The 19635-nt window shown below is 41.4% G+C and overlaps 1 protein-coding gene across 1 annotated transcript; it reads right to left on the reverse strand.

Moving 5' to 3' along the window:
• Window positions 1-1281: 1281 nt before the first annotated feature.
• LOC121199952 (apolipoprotein B-100-like) lies at window positions 1282-16662 on the reverse strand. Its single transcript, XM_041064974.1, has 27 exons — window positions 16578-16662; window positions 15883-15995; window positions 15614-15759; window positions 15327-15474; window positions 15044-15196; window positions 14674-14798; window positions 14478-14563; window positions 13940-14384; window positions 13700-13814; window positions 13471-13617; window positions 13164-13375; window positions 12850-13045; window positions 12565-12744; window positions 12213-12416; window positions 11927-12094; window positions 11635-11840; window positions 11082-11264; window positions 10867-10997; window positions 10563-10773; window positions 10302-10474; window positions 9822-9982; window positions 9622-9731; window positions 9157-9530; window positions 2910-8939; window positions 2709-2820; window positions 2357-2543; window positions 1282-2265 (listed from the first exon to the last, which is right to left on the reverse strand). Exons 1-27 carry the CDS (start codon window positions 16660-16662, stop codon window positions 1282-1284), a joined length of 11385 nt encoding a protein of 3794 aa, XP_040920908.1.
• Window positions 16663-19635: the final 2973 nt, after the last annotated feature.

Raw genomic sequence — 19635 nt, forward strand, 5'->3', positions numbered from 1 at the left:
TTGTACATAGTCCAAGCTCCTTAAGATGGCCAGTTCAGAGTTTTACATGCTACCATTAGAATGTGTGGTGAAAAGTAGGTGTTTTTAATAAAATTAAAGGACCATAACACGGGCAGCCACATTAGGCCTAGTAATCAACCCAAGTCCTCCCATAAACACAAAACTCCCTGTCTATGTTTGGCACAGACTGATTCACCAACATGTCCAATCTGAAAGAATAACAGTCATGTAAGAGCAGCATTACAGTTTATAAAGCAGATGTTCCAGTGACCCCCTCTGGCTGCTAGATGACATTACATTTTTTCATCTGTAGCCTTGTTCATATATCTGAATCTGAATCTGAAAGCCTGTGCGCTCTCAGGCAACACGCTCCTCGCGCGTGGTGTTCGAACAGGCCGAGAATGAGCCTGTGCGCTGTTTTTTTTGCAATTTTTTTCCTTTCTACACAATCTCCCTCCACAATTCTTAACAAAATCCTCTCTGCCTCACTTAGCCCTCTGCTCCCTAATGTATTAAAAATTGGGCTTAGTAAGTCCTGATGTCCATTACAAAGGACATTGAATCAAAAATCTGTTTTGAACGGGTTCAAATTATTGTGCCTTTAAAAAAAATCTTATTGAATTGAAGTCAAGACTTTGATATTAAAGAAAAAACTTTTTAGCAAAAGAAACATATCTGCAAAAAATCAATGACTTATCTCTCTTGTTGCCGTAAAATGTGGAAGTTGGAATTCCTGCCACTTTGAAAAGACAGTGCATTTGCTGTGTTGGCCACAACCCCACAACTAAGGCATCACAAGAAAGCCCAGGATGTCCACTTAAAAGGACAGTATGATTGAGATAGATTCTATAAATGATATTTTGACCTAGGGGTCTCAGACTCGTGTCCCCCACAGAGGACAAAAATTAATTGCCGTGTCTCAGGATGACATGAGATATGTACATATATTTCTTATAGACATAAGAAATCTATAATTGGTTGCCAATGTCCATGCAGAGACAAGTAAGGTCGTGTCCGTGGGAAAAAGAAAGGATCGCTGCACAATGCTATTCAGCAAACACATTTTATTTCACATCATCATCAAAAACAAACAGAGAAACACACACTTGGTGTACAGGTTGTCATATGTGCTGCTGCTATGTGTAATTCCATTATTATATTTTCCCATGTATTTTTAAACAGCTGAACATGTTTTGAACACTTAGGTTTTTATGTTTAGATAATACTATAGCCATTCAAAGAGCAGCATTTAAATCTTTTAAATTACCGGTGAAGGTGGAATCAAAGATTAATCTCGAGCCTTGTACCCTTAACTCTTACATAAGACCTGTACTGAGCAGGAGCCTGCTGCAGATAGCCAGTAACAGTGTATCTAAACTGATTCACTACAGATCTGGAAACATCCACAGTATAATTCATCATGTTATATATAGCCTCAGTATCCACAGCTCTGTTTGCGTACTTGGTGACTGTTTTCATTAAGCTTGCATGTTTGTCATAGAAAGCATTAATGTAGACAGCAATTGCATCAAGGACATCAGACTTTAGGGTATTATCAACAAAGTCCTGCGCTTTGTCAACAAAGAAATTTAGTGTGTCACCCAGTTTTTCCAGGAGCACATCTAGGCTCTGTAGGTCCTTCAAAAGATCCACAATAAGATCCGACATAGTTTTCATTCTGTCCCTAATTTGGTCTATTATTTTGGCTCCAGCCATGACATCCCCAACGGGCATTGTGACCTGAATTTTACTGACCATGCCAACCATGAGATTAAAAGCATATTCTACATTAACAGCCACCAGGTGCATTGCCCTCTCTAGAATAGTAGTAATGTGTGTTGTCAGCTTATTGAGCACCTCCATGATAGTGGTCACCTTGTCAGAGCCAGGCAGTTTGACCTGGGTCTCTCTCAGGACCTTGATGGCTGCATCCAAGAAAACCTGTACAGTCTTCTGGTACTTAACAACAGTGTTCCTAAAGAGGATAGACACTTGACTCATATGTGGGGCATGGTTGGTTGCAATGTTGTGGACCTCCTCAGTGTAATAAATAATAATATTCTTCAGCTGAACAGCATGTCCGAACAGTTGGTATTTCTCAGCAAAACTGGACAAACAAGAGGTGATGGCAGGAAGTTTCTTCTGTAGTCCACTGAGCATGATGTCTGGAGCATCCATGTTGATCGACATCTTAAGATTCATTTTATAAGCATCCTTGGCAGAAGCTCTAATGGTGAAAATATCAACATCCTTCCCAGGATCAGACTGTTTAACAGAAAAACCCCCCCACAAAATTAGATGTAAAATTCTTGATCATTGTAACTGTGCAAATGTAACAGCAATATGAGATACTTACGGCATAGCGACCATAAAGCCTGGCATTCATCTGCGATGGGACCCTGCCATGGAGCTGAAGACCCATTAAGCCAGTAGATGGAATAGAAATGGTAGCACTGATTCCATCTTTGCGGACAGCATAACGCAAGTTCACATCAGTGAAGACAGGGCTTGTTATATCCACATTCAGTGTGAGATGGGAGTCACTGTAGAGACAAGGAAGAATGCATCAGTTTTCTGTAGTAAAGACAACATTACCCAAAAATTATCGTGAACATCTTTCATCATCGGTTTTCTTGGAATATGAATAAAAACGTGTGTGATCTGGAGGAACTAGTCAAATTACAATGGTAAAATCCAAAACAATTTACCTCAGTGTGCAGGAAAGAACCTGTTGAATGTCCATGGTCAGATCGGTATGGGTGAAAACACCTTTCCCAGTCAAGCTTAGGCCATCATGTTCGAAGTTTATGGTAGTGGAAGCTGTTGAAGCACATTTTGGTTAAACATTATAGCAATGCATTTTATTTGAGATGCAAAACTATATTTTACTCTCTGAAATACACACTTACAGTCCAGGTCATATTCCAAGAAGACAATCACAGAGGTGGCAGAGGACTTAAAAGTGACTTTGAAGACTGGAGCGTTGCCCTCAACCTCAGTTACCAGGTTTGTGCTGTACAGTGGGCTCACAAACTTGGCACCGGTAGAGATCTTCTGCTTGGCAGCTGTTACTTCAGCAACAGTTTTCTCAGAGATGGCGAGTTCACCCAGGTTGCTCGGCTGAGAGATATCAATCCCAATATCAGCAGTCAAGGAGGACATTGGTGCAAAGTCAATGGTTGCCTGGACAATGTGTTTCCCATTGGTGCTGAAACTGAACAGGTTTGCCTCATTGTTGCCAGTATATTTCAGCACTGCATACACACGGCTGAGGGAGGCTTCAACAGCAAGATTCTCATTTACATCCATGGCCATGACTTTGTTTGTGCCATAGTTGAGTTTGGCATCAGCAATAAGTTTGGAGGTGGAGCGTAGGCCATCATTATTGAGGTAAATATTAAGATCATTGTCAAAGACTCCCAAAATTAGATAATCCTCAAGCATAGTGCCATCCATGTTTCCTCTGGTGGATGACTCAATGGAAATATCCTCAAAGGTTCCCTCCAGCTTCAGACTGTGGTCAGTCTCAGCCTTTCCAATAGCATTGATCACAGGGATGTTGAAATCAGCTGTCATCCTGAAGGTGGAGACAGCATTTGCTTTGGTTTTGGTATCGGCAATCAGATTTTGATTTGCTTCCAGATTAAATATAGGCAGAGCAATCTTTGCAATAGTAGCCACAGAAACTGCAGGTTCAAATGTCTCAGTACTCATACTGATGGTGCTATCATGAGTGCCTTCAATGTGACGATTTTCAAGGGCCAGGGAACTGGCGAACTTGATTCCCCTCGTGGTGGTCAGGCTGGTGGTGCCATCAAGTTTGGCTTTGAGACCCTCAAACACAGAAGCTGTGGTAACTCCCAGACGGAACACAAGATCATCCTCCGCATACAGTCCAGCATTGACATTCAGATTGATGATGGCAGACTTGAAGGCCAGTTCTGTGATCAGGTTACCCACAGAGGGAATCTGAATCACATCCATCATATCAACAAGCGGGGCAGACTGGCTTTTCTGGTAAACAATCTTGGCAACCACATCAACAGTCTGTTGAGTGGTAGTCAAAATGTTTTTCAGCCCAGTTTGGTCATACAGGTCAAGATCACTAATGGCTGGGGTATGGAAGTCAACAAATGGAATATAAACCTCTGGAATGCTGATGGGCCTAGTCATGAAATCAAGGTCTGCTTCCCCTTCTACAGCAGTAAGAATGGTAGCCTCCCTCTCATTATTCTCTACAGTGAAGTTCCAGAACAGTTTGTGCTGATTAAGACGGACCAGAGCCACAGTGTTCATATGTTGTTTTCCAGGTCTGAAGGCTGCAGTGTAATCATTCTGTAGATCAATTTTGGCAATAAGAGCATCATTGAAATTGACCTTGGTGTTTCCTTTATTCTGAAAGCTGAGCACAACCTCTCTGGGATGGAGAACAACATTGATCACATTGTGTATGCCTCCGCTGACAAAACCAATTAGATCTGTGCTCTGGGTTGCCTTCAGCTCAAGCCTACAGTCATGCAGATTGGCATTTAGTGATGCCACTAAACGGCTGTTTTTGATTGAGGGGCCTTCTGTTTCTGAATAAACTTCAATCTTGAAATAGCTAAAGACAACAAAGTCAGCAGTCAGGTTCTGTCTCATCTTCAGAAGGAACATATCTGTGTCAGTATTGAAGTTCAACTTGAATGTGCTTGGACTGACTGTGACTTGTAGGTCACTTTTGTAGGTACTGTCATGAGAGTTGAATCTGGAAGTACCCTGGTTTGCAACAGTTATCGTAATAGATGTACCTTCCTGACGGGCCACACATTTTTGTGTCACAGATGTCTCTCCAGTGAGGTCCATGATAGGAAGGTCGAGCACATGTTTATAAGAAGTGTCAACAGTGGCAGATAAACCACCCTTAGTGGCTAAGAAAACTTCATTTAAAACCTCAGCATTGTAAGGTGCTGTGTTGACTTTTATGGAGGTCTTGGCTGAGGCCTGGGCTAAGAAGTCAGAAGATGTCAGAGATACATGATGGTCCATTGTGAGAAAATGATGAGTGAACTTAAGGGTCTCAGCAACAATCAGACGACGGCCCTTGGGAAAAGCAATGCGAGCAGTGGAATCCAGGTTGAAGTTAAGGATTTCATAGCTGAGTGATGTTCCTTGGGCAGTCAGAAAAGCTGTTAGCTCAGGAGTCTCATCTATGTCAAGAGAGGTTTGGACTTCAGCAGCGTTCCTAATAGAACCGACAGGGGTGTTGACTTTTATCTCACCACTGAGTTTACCGAAGCCTGGAATCATAATCTCACTTGGAATGACTGGCAATTTAAATGCTGGGAGTTGGAGAGTCTTAACAAGTTTCTCTGCTGGTACATGAGGCAGAGTGGGAAAGGAGAATTCAGGTACAGTAATTGCTGGAAGTGAAAATTCAGGCAGGGCAGGAAGGTAGTTCATAGTCAGGTCTCCAAATAAGGCGCCCACATCGAACATCTTCAACTCAAAGTTGAGAATGAAATCAATCAAGTCGATGATTCTCTGTTTGATGTCATTAGTTGAGATGGTGGTAGCTTGCACAGTATGGAACCCAAAGACAGTGAACTCAGGGATGTCCAACTGTGTTGGGATTTTAAACCGGTAAAGATCATCCATGCTGAATGTCATGGAAGGCACAATAAGATCAGTGAAAGGAACAGTGAAGGATGGCACGTTCAACTCAGCTTTCTTCAGTTCAGTCATCAGGCCGTTAATTATCTGCTGAATCTCACTGATGATTTTTTGCTCAGGTGCCACCTTCTTAATCATCTCAACCACGCTGGAGAACATATCAGCAATGATGGCCATGACCCTCACATAGTACATGGTCACAGATTCCAGATAAGAGGTAATCTCAGCTTTGATATCCAGATCTGTAATTTCCTGTTTAACAAATTGAGCAAATCCCTTAAGATTTTCCAGCACGACCTCATCAATGACGTTCTTTATCGATTTAATCATTTCTGAAACTTTGATTTCTCTCAGGCGTTCCATGAAGCCTCTTAAAGAGGATAAGACAAGATTGACAAAATCTCTTGCTGCCTCAAATTTCTGGGGGATTTCAAGAGTCCGGATCAGCTCATTCAGGTAAGCTGTGTACTCAGCAATAATCTGATTGGTATAATCCACAAAATCGTTGTAATTCAATGAATTCAGCTGTTTCACAATAGTTTCTACATACATGTTCAGCTGTTGAATTATATCCTTGACCTCAGTTGATTTCAAGTAGTTGATAACATCCTGGAAGACCTGCATGAATTTGGTAGGTATGTCTGCATCATTCACCATCTTGACTACAGCCCTGATGGTTTCTTCAATTCTGAACTGCTGAATGAGCTCCACTGCCTTTTCCATGACAGCCTGGATCTTTTTGTCAGCCTCAAACTTTACAATCAACTCTCTCATCTCGGCATAGAATCTGTTGATCTTACCTAGGATGTCAAAGTCCTGAATCATTTCTCTAATATAATCTGTTATTTCATTGAGAACCTCTGTGGGAAAGTGACGAGCTAGTTCCTCAACATAAGCCTTGAAGTTGACAGATGAAATATACCTCTTCAGCTGAGCAACAAACTCCTGCATGTCAAAGGTCTCAATTATTTGTTTCATATCTCTCATCAGGGTTTGGAGTTTAGCCATGATTTCATACTTGGCATCAATATCATGCAGGAATGCAATACTGCTGCCCTTCAGTTTTTCCAAGGCAATCTGCTGGACCACCTCTCTTATGGTATCAATCACATACATAACCATAGCCTTGATGTCATATACGTCATTAAAGGCATTCAGCTGTTGCTGGATATTCTGGATAAGGGTTTCAGGGAGTGTGCCACTAACAATGATCTCCTTCATCATACCAGCAAAGCGTTGGATGTAAACAGTGAGATCAGCCAGCAGTTTTTCAACAGTGATCTTCAGGTTTCTCAAAGAAGCCTCCACATCCTCCATAGAGATGGTATATTCTTGGGTAAAATCACTGAAATGCTGCTTCAGTTGAATTACCTTGTCTTCTACATTCAATTGAGAAACAAAGTCACTTACATGCTGGGGCAGAGCTTCGAGTTTAGCCCTAATCTCTTCATTGCTGATGTAGTCTTGTAGTGCCTCAGCAATACGCACAACAAAGCCCTTGATGCTTTCCAAGAAGGCAGGCAGATTTCCAATCAGAGGGATCTGAATTATATGACTGTCTGTGTTCTTGTCATACTTGAGGAAGCCAGAGATGGTGAATTCCTGGTTGTCTGTGGTGTCTGTGTTGAGAATGTTTGTGTGGATGGTGCCAGAAACCTCAATCCCAGTTCTCTCAGCAGTATTGTAAACACTCATGTCCTGATTGAAGGCATGCTCATTAATTTTCGACTTCATTCTAAAACTGGTCCTCTGCTCTTGGAGTGACATTGCAGTGTCCATGTTGTTGTCAATCGTAGTCTGAAGAGAAAAGCCATTATCTAGCTGCTGGGTAACTGATGCTCTGCATTCATGTGAGCTAGCAAAAGCCAGAGGTTGTGCTTTAAGGAGGAACTTGCCATAGAGCTGGGCACTGTGCTTTCCATACATGGTGATGTCTCCATCAGCATTGAAGATGGCATCAAGGTTGAAATCAAAAGGAACAATGCTGCAGTGGATGGTGTGATCAAAGCGCATTGGCTGTGAGTTGAAACGGGCATTGTTGGTGATCCTGGCAGCAAGACCGACAACCTCAAGCTCAGTATTCTGGTTCATGTGAGTTCCAAGGAGTTTTCCAGTGGTGCTGCACTTTGCATTAGCTGTCATATCAGCATAATTTACCTCATAGATGTGCTCAATCACTTCTTCACCATAGATAGCTTTCAGACTTCCAGTCAGGTCCATCTTGTAAAGCTCTGCCTGCAGCTGAGCCTCATTAATGAAGTTGGCAGCCAGAAGTTTCAGGTTGTTATTAACATTTGCAGAAGCAGTGTAGGGTTTCAGGTTGATGGCAATATCATGAATGTAAGAGGCATATTCACTTGCAGTGGCTTCAGCCTTGGAATTGAAGTCAAGGCCAGAAAGAGTAATGATCAGAGTGTTGGAATTGTCAACCATGATATCATGCATTGCAGCCTTGTTGGTAATGGTCAAAGTAGCTCTTGAAGCATCAAGCTCAGCAGTGAAGGTGTTTTCTAGGGACAGAGGACTCTGCAGGGTGGTTGTTCCACTTGTTGTCAAACCGTCCTTGTTCATTCTCAGCGTAGCCTTGTGAGTAGCCTCATTCTCAAGAAGTTTCACTGAGGCATCACTGTTTACAGCCAGGCCATTCACATCAAGAGAGGCAGTCAGCAGAGAGTAAACACGGTTTTCAGAGTGGTCTGCATTTGTCTCCATCCTCAGGACAACTTCACCAGCACCAGCAGAGGCTTCTGCCTGGTTGCGGATCTTCATGCCAAGAGCAAGGGCATTTGCATCACATTTCAGTGACAGCTTGCTGTCTTTGAAGGAAAGCTCAACAACATGAGTCAAGATGTTGTCAAAGGCATTGGTGTTAGACACAACTGAGAATTCACCATTGACAAGGGATGCTGCAACTGTGTTCTGGACCTTAACAATTGTGGAGTCAAACTGAACAGTAGAATCGATCTTTGCCTCTGGCCTGAATGGGAAGATGGTAAATGACTGAGTTGAAACTGTCTTGCCATACATGGGTCCAGCCTTGAACATTCCCTCAAGGTTGCTGTCAGCAGAGATTTCTTCAGTGTTGATTCCAGCCATACCTGTGTGCTCTAGTGCAAAATTAAGACCAAATGGACTTGTAGCTTCAATCTTGCTGCTTGATTTCAAATTCAGCTTGTCGGTGATGGTTGCATCCTCGATGATACTAAAACTGGCTTCAATGAATTTATGGGCCAAAGAGCCTTTCAAATGGCCATTAATGGAATCAGTGGTGGCCAGACTTCCAGAGCCTAAATGAAAACAAAGAAAAAAAATAGATTCATACTGCGATTACTTTTTTGACAAATCCATTTATACAGTATATGTAACTGAAATAGGAGAAGGAAACTGTGACTCATGACTGTTCTACCAAGAGGGAACAATATATCATTTTAACTGTATAAGAAAAACGTGGATTTAAGGAAGAAGTATGTAAGAAATTCATTAATAGTATTTATTCTAAAATACCTTCAATCTTTACTGAGAGGATGTCAAGTGGTGAGGTTCCTTTCACATCAAACATAGCTGAGTAGCTTGGTGTTTCCACAACATCTTTGCCAGCAGCCATTGAGGCCTCCATTTCATACAGGTTGCTCCTGATCAGAGTTGAAACCTCAGCTTTGCCAAAAAGAGGAATAGACAGAGTGAGGCTCTCGGGGACAACAAGCTCTGGGATGGGAATCTCCATGGAGACGATCTCCAGTCCAAACTGGGGTAGAGACATGCTAGGTGTGGTCAAGGCTGGAGGGAAGTTAAGCTCCTCTGTTGACTTTCCTCCGAGAGGGAGAGGAATGGCGATGGTGAAGCGCTCATTGTTGAAGTAGTAAACAGCCTTTGCCTCACTGTTAAAAAGACAAAAGTAAAATGCGTTAATAATTTAGAAAAAAAACCCCTCATAATTTAAACAGTTACCATGGAATTAATCACACTTACGTATTCAGGAACAGTGTCTCTGGCAAGGAAATCTCAGGCATATCAGGTACTCTGAAGTTCTGAATGTAAGGTATATCAGCACCATATTTTTCCATGTAGTTGTTTGCTGCCTAAAAAAAGAAAAGAAAAGTAGTGTTTTATGCATGTTTCACATTTGAAATAAAGAAAACCAGAATAATTGTTATGTCTAAGACTCATACCTCCACAAACTTCATGAAAATGTGACGGACTTTCATGTCAGTCTGCCCGACCTGGGTGTCGAGAAGTTGGTTGCCATATTTCTCAAACACATCAGCATTTGGCAAGATAGTAGTCTCAGTGTTCACATCAGACTTGAACTCAACCTGAATCTTGCTGGCATCTGCAACAGTAGAGATCAATTAAACTTAATCTTGACAAAATAACATTTCCCTCTCAAGCAAACTGGCAGATTTACAACTAAAAGGTTTTTGCTTTGATGACTGATGAAATCCTCATTCCATCTCATTCACTGCCCCCTCAAACAGAGTAACCTTTAAATTAGTTTAAATTAGATTGGTTTTAGGGTCCCAGATTTGAACCATAATTCTTACAGTGTTGCTATGTTTACGATTTGACCCAGGTTTTTATGCAGCTGTCTGAGATGTGAGAAACGTTTAAACTAATTGCTTTGTATCATTCTGAAAAAAGCAAAACATTACCATATTTCATTGCAATTTTCTGCTCAGAGCTGGCATCCATGAATTTGATATCACTCTTGATCTCCAATTCCAGTTCTTCATCACGCTTCATATTGGCTGTGACAGTGGCATCAGTACTGACTGAAGGGACGAGAAGCTGGACTTGCAGCATACCTTCCTTCATAGCCTTCAGACTGAATGTTATACAAGTGAGTCAGTTTAATCTCAGTGATGAGAGTGACAGTAATGTTATTTCATGAGGATTTATAGTTAATTTCTTACTTGGCACGGCCAACCAGCGAGAGCTGAGGGACATTCTTGTTTATAAAGTCCAGAGAGATTGAGTGAGTTCCTTTGCCCTTGGTGTTTCCATCAACAACACCCAGCCTGAGTCCAGCTTCCACATCGTAGTCAGGGATCTGGATGTCAGCTGTGATGACATTCTTCCTCCTGTTATATTTCATGATTGCTCTGGCTTCAGTGGGCTCTGCACCTGTTGTTGGCCAACCAACAGATTAATATTACACTAAACTTCCAAATTGCTTTAATAATAAGATGGAAATCATGTTTCAGCATTGTACATTACCTTCAGCCCTCAGAATGAACTTCACATAGTCAACCTTCTGCCGGCCCTCGTCTCCCTCCCTGAGGAGCTCGTAGGCAACAGTGGCTGTATACTCAGTGACTTCACCAGTGGGGTGGAGCTCCAAAGCAAATCTGTGAATGATAATTTAATATTTTAGTTCAATGAGTTAATGTGACAGACTATTATTTGCTGGTGGTTTTGAAAATCCTACTCACTTGCTGTCTCCAGTGAAGGGGAAGTAGGGGGCTGTGTCTTGAGAGAAAGCATCGACGTACTGCAGAGCTGTGCAATATTTCATTCCAGCGAAGACGGGAGTGCACTCACTAACATCAACCTTGTCCATTACCATAGGGGGGATGGTCTTCACCTCTGATCCAGTCACTGCTACCAGGGTGTTTCTGTGTGGCAAAATTCAAAGGATAAGAACATAATATTGCAAAATACAATAACACTTAATATTTAAGGCCAAGATCACACATAAAAGTACAGGCAGCTTCACATGAATCACATTATTTGTTTTTTGTCTTTAAATAATTCATGTCTCTTCTATTTTTATTTATTACTGTAATTATACCATTTTTACATGCTTTCAAATAATACTTGCTTCGCAACCAAGTAAATAGTGTACAAATATGTGTCAATATTATCCTACTGACTGTTGAACTACTCATATCTCGAACAATGCTGGCCTTTGTGCCCTGATTTACTGTAAGTAGGAGACAAGCTTGTCATATGTCATCAAGGCCAAGCACGCCTACTTGGACTTACGTCATTTTGATGAGCTTTGTAGGACTCATTGGTGCAGGAACAGTCAACTTGACTAGGTCACGTCCCATGGAGATCTTGGCACTGAGCCCGCTCTCGTGGAAGATGTTGGTGTGCATCTCTAATCCAGAGTTGACATATTCAGGGATGTGGGAGCCAACCTGAGTTACAAACTCAATGCCAGCGGAGGGCATGAAGGTAACTTCGCTCTGTGAGGAAACAAAGTTGACAGTGGTGACCTATGTTGATTCTGTGTAATGACCATAAACTTAGTTGGCTGCGAAATTTTAATTACCTTGTCACGAGCAATCTTAAATCCACCCTTGATTCCAGGGGTGAAAGTGCCAGACAGTGCAATCCTCAGTGGAACACCAGTCACAGTAGGCAGGAAGAATTCATTGTCCATGAAGATGTAGTGAGCAAAGATTGTGTTGTCAGCCTTAGTCATCAAAGCCTTCATTAGCTGTGGCAGGAAAAAACAGAAAAACAAAGATGTAACTCAAATAATAAACAATACAAATAGAAATAAAAATAATACATAACTAAATCTGTCCAACATTTAAGAACAAACTTTTCCTTACATCACTAGGGAACATCTTGAACATGCTGTCGATCATCATGGCAGCAGAGTAGGCCATCTCTGTGATTTCACTGGTCCTCAAATATCCCAGCTCATTCCCCAGAAGTCTCAGATAAACCATTGCCTCAGGAGACTGTGCGGTCTTCAGTTCCCTCACTAGTTTGTTGAGTTCATGTCCGATGTCCCTCATCAGGTTCTGGGAGGCCTATACATGTAAATGTCCATACTCTTTTACTAAATTCACTGCAATATGTAAAAATCTGGCCTCTTAACAGAAAATGAGATATTTATATATTTATTACATATATAATATAATATAATATAATATATAATATTCATATTTCTATGAATACCTGTCTCCTCATCCTGTCCCTCTTCAGAGCAGGCAGCATGTTCTGCAGGATTTTATTGACTCTAAATGGTATGTTGTCAGAGACAAAGTACATCGTCTTCAGGGCAGTGTCAGGGAAGAATCCATTCTCTCCAAACAGGGCATCTACAGTAGGCTCAAATCCTTTGCCCTCCATTCCAATCTGTAAAGGTTTGAAAGGTATAATTTTTTTTTTCATAGTCACAACTTAACTTACTGGAAAATTGACTCAAAGCACAGTTTGAATTAAATATCTCAAAATGTTTACCTCCATCATGTCAATTTCATAACCAAATGCCTTCAGAGTCATTTCAAGCATGACCTCCTTGGGCAGATAGCTGGTACCCTCAAAGATCATGTTGCCCTCCACAGATCCAATCTTGTAGTTGCGAGAGAACTTGGTTGGGTCCATAATTGGCCCAATCTCATTACCCTGCAGGGCATCATGAATCTTCTGTCTCAGCCTGCGAAAGCAAAAAAAAAAAAGTTTCAGTAAGTCACTTTTGATGAGTGTAGTCAAATCAAGACCCCTATAAGTAGTTAGAAGAGGCGGCAGTAAATAACAATCTTCACATTACTCACTCTTCAGTCTCAGGCTCAGTGGAGGACAAAATGTTGGTAATGTGGGAGATGACAAAGCTCTTGACTTGTTCGTCCTGCTCATTGGACAAGGCATCAGTCAGCTGGGCCAGTTCACTTGGCAAGGGATCCTTCATAAGCACCAGATATGCAGCAATACGCTTCTGCATGGGGCTGGTGCTGTCCAAAAGCACCTGCATGAGAACCTCTCTGCCCTGTGACCAAGAAAGACCAAAAAAAAAATCAGTATCAGTAATACAAGCATAATGATTCTAATAACCTGTCAAACCAATGAACTCATTTGACTTGCCTCCTCAGGGACAGGAGTCAGCCTGTACACTTGGACGGCAGCCTGCTGCACAGCCAGGGAAGCTGCAGGTTGGTTCACACACTGGATCACAGCGGCTCTCAGTGCAGGGCTAGCAGGTATCACAGCTGGAGCCATGTTTCCAACAACCTAGAATCAAAGGATGCATAAATGTTCTGCTCATTGTTCTTGGCAGTCATTTAAATTTTGATCAGGAGTTAAGGTTACCCACTCTCAGAGTCATGAAAGTGTTGTCCTTGTCACCAGAACAGTCTCCCAGCTGAGCAGCCATGAACTCAGCCACAGAGTGAATCTCAGGGATCAGTTTTTCTTCAGCTTTGTAAAACCTGTTGAAGGGAAAATGGAAAAATTTAAATTAAAAAAAAAAAGTCTTTGTGTCTTTTACTCACAGGGCAGAAAATATTATTCAACTATTCTTCTGTGCAGAATAAAGTGAGATTACTTCACTCACCTCTTGACAACATTGCTCAGGGCATACATGATGGGCTTGCTGGACTTGTATTTGGCCATTGCGAGCATATCATTGATCAGGAGGGCAGAGGGATTGGACATGAATCCCAAAGCAAAAACAGCAGCATCAACCTCAAGTGAAGAGCTGTCTAAGGTCCTGAGGATCTGCATGATGGCACTGCTGCACTCAGGGGTTCCACACTGGGCCAGAACCTGGTAGGTCAGGACACGGGACACAGCAATAGCCTCAGGAATGATGGGACTCAGGGTCTCAGCCTTCATTCCACGGACCATGGTGACAAGCTTGTGGAAGAGGTGGGCCCTCCTCTCACCCTCTGTCTCGGGCAGATTGGCCAGTTCTCTCAGGAGGTTCAGGCCTGCATCTTTATCCTGGACAGCACTCTTGTCCTCCACAGCCTCCATGTGAAGACCCTTGACAATGTCAGCTGTGATACATGAGTAATGTGGTTACAGTGAGTTACCTTTAATTACCATTTTAAAACAATCAAATATAAATCAAAACAGGACAGTGAGCTTACTGTGTTCAAAGACTCTGTCGTTGTGAGGAGAAACCTGAACCAGAGTCAGTTCTTGCTTTCCAACATTGGTGACTCCATACTGTCCCCTGTGGAGAGGCAACGCAGGGTTAAAATTACTGTAGAAACCTTTGCTCAGACATATCAGTGCATGTACTTATAGAGCATGGTATAGCGTGCACCATAGAGTTTGACTTACTTGTGTGAGAATGGAATGAGGATGTGGTTCTCAGTGCAGGACCCTGAGGTCATGTGTTTCTTCTCATTGTCAAACCTGTAGTTGCAGGTCTGGGAGCTTCTGACCAGCTGAGCGAGAGGGTAGTGCTGAAAGACAAAGAATTCAGCTAATCTTCAAGATTCTTGTTCAATAATTGTTGATTATTTTATCATGGTGTGCTTTGTCAGCAGAGATTACATATCCACCAAACAGAATTACTACAGTGATATAATTTTAGGCTTAGGTTTAGATTTTTTGAGTCTGAGATGTTGGAAAAATCACTTCACCTGTGGTGCTTGCTGGCAAAAATGAGTCAAACCTGACCCATCCATATGTTGCTTGGATATCTTACCATGCCAGAGATCAGTGCCAGGGGGCTGGTGTAATCTCTCATTGGAACAAATTTGTCACATCTGGACAGATCCCTGGTGAGGCTCATTTCAGTTGCAATGTCCTTTCTAGTGTTGATGGAGTACTGGGTCTTGCACATGCCATGGATAGTGGGCTAAAATGGGTGTGAACAGAGACATTGATGTCATTTCACTTCATGTGTACTCTTTTCTTTGTTCTCACACGAGGGAGTGAGAGGTGTATGATTTAAAAAATGTGGCTGCAGTGTAGCAAATAAGCCTTACCATGTTCTTGTTCTTGTCTTCTTCCACCAGAGGCACAGCCAGGGCAGAGACGATGCCCCTCTTGAAGTTCAGGATGGTTGTTGTCTCACCTTCCTCAGGGTACAGTTTCACATCATACACACCCTCAACCACAACCTTCAGAGGATACCTACAGAAAATGAGAGACTTTTGCCATTAAGTCTCGTAGGAGATGTGATTCTTTGCACAGTTTGTGTTCAAACAACAGAATGTGACACTTAGGGGAAAACTGTTGTGAAACTTTAGGGAAAACTCTTGATGCAACGTACCTCTCCATTTCCACAGCAAAGGTGTCAGAGCTGGGTGCAGGACCGAATACAGGGTTGCCCTCTGCATCCACATCGGCCACCTCACTCAGGCTACAACCAGTGGTGCGGACGATGAAACTACAAGTCTGAGGCACTTCAATTTCAACCTGTTTTCAAACATTATTTTAACTTTACCCTTCTTCATATAGTTTTGAAAGGAAACAGTGTACATGAAACTGATTTAAAAGAATGTATAGTGATGGAATGTAGCTGTGGCATGTGGCATGTACCTTGCAAGTGGCCTTAGGTCCATTCCTGAGATGTGAAGCACCGTTGATAGCATTCAAGGACTCAGCTTCGTACATGTATTCATACTTGTGGTGGGATCTGTATCTTTGGTTTACTTTTAGAGAACATATTTTGATTTCAAATTAGAGTTGTGTGTGCTGTAAATATGGTGTAACAAAACAGCAGCTTGCAGTGACAATTCAGCCATATTTAAATGTGCTAATGCAACATGATATCACAGTATTTGTGTGCTAGCACCAAAGTGCAATGTATTTCTGATCTGAATGCTATCAGTTGTCACTTCCTTGAAAAGTTGCAATGGAACTGCCAATTGAATTGTATAAAGTTTGTTTAATTAAAATGTTGACATATTGAACTTACACAGGCAGGATGCATGCTCCCCTTGGCCATCTGTAAAGAAAAAAAAGTATCACAGGAAAATTAGATGCATAGCTTTTTCAAAAGTAACACACTGGAAATTAAAAAAAAAAACCCAAAAAAAAAAAAACCCCTAAAACTTACAACTCAAGGTAAGTGTGAAAAGGAACACGGAAAGGCAAAGCTTTGAGTCCCACATGATGGGCTCGCTGTGACTCTCTCCTTTGGTGAGTACTCAGAAGAGACTGAGGCCTCAACCTCCACACGGGCCTTTTATACCAAAGGTGTTCCATATGAAGAGGAGGTTGGAATTACATACAGTGCTGTCCCAGCTCCAAAGTCCACTTTATACGTACGTGTGGAGGGACAAAGGCAACTAGTTTCGTAAAGCTCTCCATGAACATGATTACCAGGTTTCAGAATTTGTGTTTTTGAACATTCAAGTAGTTTCTGCATAAGATCATTTAAAGTTGCAGACATGCCTTATTTTTCACATTCTAATTCTGAATTGGTACACTGACAGATTGTAATATGACACCGGTAATGTCCTGTTCTTGCTTTTTAGGTCACACTTGAATGCATACTTGTGAGTTTCTTAATACCTCTGTTTTCCAAAATTCTCTCCACAGTGAGTGATGAAGAGACACTTTTGCATGGGAATGTCAAAACTGCATATGCACCAATGGGGAGAATATGTTTTTTATAACTTACATAAGATACCAAATAGTTTAATGATATTATGCCCTCTGTAAATAATTTCAGTGTTAAATACACTTTGAGTCTCAATTTTTATAATCAACAGCTGAAATTAAAGATTTAATTGGGGTGTGAGGTTGAGAACTATAGAACTATATTGAGAACTATATAGAGATATTACACAATCCATACTGTTCAAATGCTTATTCAGAAGCATAGTCCAGAAACTGGGGGTTTGTGCCTCCTAGCTATTGATAAGGTGTTATAGCACTGACCCTGAACAGGTTGTTATCAAGCATCTTGTCAAAGGAGCATTGGACTACAGTCCCTGTCTGCTGTGTAGACATGATCTTGCACAAAAAGGAAACAAGCGTTTTTGAATGTAGTACTCTTAATGAATAACATCTAGGACACCTGGATCTCCCCCACAGTCTCTGCTGTCTGGACAAGAGGCCTAGTGCTCACTGATTTGTGCTGAATGCAGTCCAACATATTAGTTAAAAACTGGTTTCAACCTCACTGAGGCCTCATCAGGAATGAAACAGCAAAAACAGATTGTAGCACATGTCCCCTCCTTTCTCTGGGGCATAAAATATAGAACTCTAAAATTATTATATTGACATTTCAGTCTATAAAATATTATCATAACCCCCCAATCACTAAATATAGAGAAAGATGGTAATATGCATGCACATTAGGTTAATTAGCTACTCTAAATTGCCTGCATGTGTGGTTGTCTTTGTGTGTCAGCCCTGCGACTGACTGGCGACCAGTCCAGGGTGTACCCCGCCTCTCGCCCATAGGCAGCTGGGATAGGCTTCAGCTCCCCACGACCCTGACGGATTAAGAGGTATAGAAATGGATGGACTTTGCTCTGCAGGCAGTTCAAACATTCCCAATAAGCAGCAACAGGCAGGACTCAATTATCTGATTTGACTGCTCAAAGAAAATCATTACTTCTGCCTAACCTGGCTGTTGTGAAAGCTTTCAGTGTCTAATCTGAGAAGGTTCATCAAGTTGAACTGCGTTGGTTCTTTATCTGGACCCATATACTGGATGATGTAACTTGGTTTGACAAATGTCAGTTTACACCAGTAGATGGAAATGGACAGAAACATCTATTAAGTCTTTGTTTTTCATGTCACGTTCCTGGGATGACAAATGTTATTTTTTTTCCCAAATGAGCAATGGACATCTAAATAATTAATGAGTCAGATTTTAAGATCTAATAGATCAGTATTGAAGGAAGATGATATTGCGCCAAACAAGAAACTCAAGAGGGAGCTGAGAGAATGCCTAGAAAGAGATAAAACAATTGTGTGTTCGTTCGAACTCATTAATATTTTTTCAGGCTGCGACATGTAACTTTTCGTACATTTTGTTGTGTCTTGATTGTTTCCTCAGACCATGACAGAGTGAACTGCCTTACTTTGGGTAAATCTGTGTTTTGGAAGGTCCTGAAAAGCCAAGTAAAAACATGGACATAGGATTGTCCTGTAGCCCACATAACAAGCAAATGTTGTCACATGCAGTGCAACTGCATTTGAAGTGTAATTTGTATTAGTTCTTCTGTACATTCTCTCCTCCGCTGCAGAGGGTTGCATCTTCAAAATAAAAGTAATGTCACTGTATTGCATGCATGGCGATTGACCTCACACAGGCTGGACAGGAACAGCCAAAGGGCCGGATGTTGGCCGTGGGCAGTAAAATCCCCAGGTCTGCTCTAGTACCATCAACAGGTTGACATTTTTGGCTTTTAGTGATGGTGCCATTGTTGGGATTTCAAATTTTGTATTTGTGCTTTGAACAGAAAGAGCATACTGTTTTATAATTCTATAGAAAACCTTTTTAAGGGTTTCTATTGCATTTGAAAGGCATTTAATCTCATTAGTACTTTTCTTTTTTGGTGTTTTTTCCCCAATGAGAACATCAGCTTAAAAAAAAAAATGTCTGTAGTTCTATACTAACTCCCTGTTTTTCAGCATTTCAAGGACATTTCAGGACCAACAATGTCTGCAGGCATTTTCTCCTCATGTCACAAAAGGTCCTCTTTCTCATTCCCTACCCATTGGAGCTGTCTTTAGTGCAAAGATGCTTTTCAGAGGCAGCTGCTTACATGTGCATGCTGAATGTGAAGCAGTGTAAAATACAGTTGAACATTGCTGGTTCTTGTTCTTCTAGGTTGGGTTGGTCTGTCAGGGCCCTAAACTTAAGGCATGAATGTGTTTCCTTGGCATCTGTGTCCTCTGGCAACATCTGTTATATGTAAATGTTGCTGCTGTAGCCAGTTTTGTTTCCTTGTACGCTCTGAACTTAATTATTTTTTTTGTATTGTTATTTTGTTAGTGTTGGAATTATTGAAACCTTTACAGTCTATGAGTGTGTAGTATAGTCAAACTCCGATTGAGTTGCTAATATGGAAAACTGTGGCTTGTGTGAGCTAATACATATTCAGATAAAAAAAGTACAAATTGGGTGGACAAAGAATATGAATTAGCTACTTAAGACAGCTAATTAATCACTTTTGCAATTTGTCAGTTATTTAAAAAGTACCCTTTCAGTGAGATTCATGCAAACTGCATGATTACATATAGTTTGAGTAGTTAGATTAACAGCTGCTCATTTATATAAAGTTTAGATGTGAATTTCAAAAAACATGAAGCAGGAAATCAGACATTTAC

The sequence above is a fragment of the Toxotes jaculatrix genome, chromosome 19, assembly GCF_017976425.1.
Source record: "Toxotes jaculatrix isolate fToxJac2 chromosome 19, fToxJac2.pri, whole genome shotgun sequence".
Lineage (NCBI taxonomy): Eukaryota > Metazoa > Chordata > Actinopteri > Toxotidae > Toxotes > Toxotes jaculatrix.

Coding starts and splice junctions, on each gene's coding strand:
- LOC121199952 (XM_041064974.1), bottom strand. CDS start 16,662: ATGTTCATGGAGAGCTTTACGAAACTAGTTGCCTTTGTCCCTCCACAC. Junction 12,417..12,564: donor GGGACAGGATGAGGAGACAG/GTATTCATAGAA, acceptor TTACATGTATAG/GCCTCCCAGAACCTGATGAG. Junction 2,821..2,909: donor CTTGGAATATGACCTGGACT/GTAAGTGTGTAT, acceptor GTGCTTCAACAG/CTTCCACTACCATAAACTTC.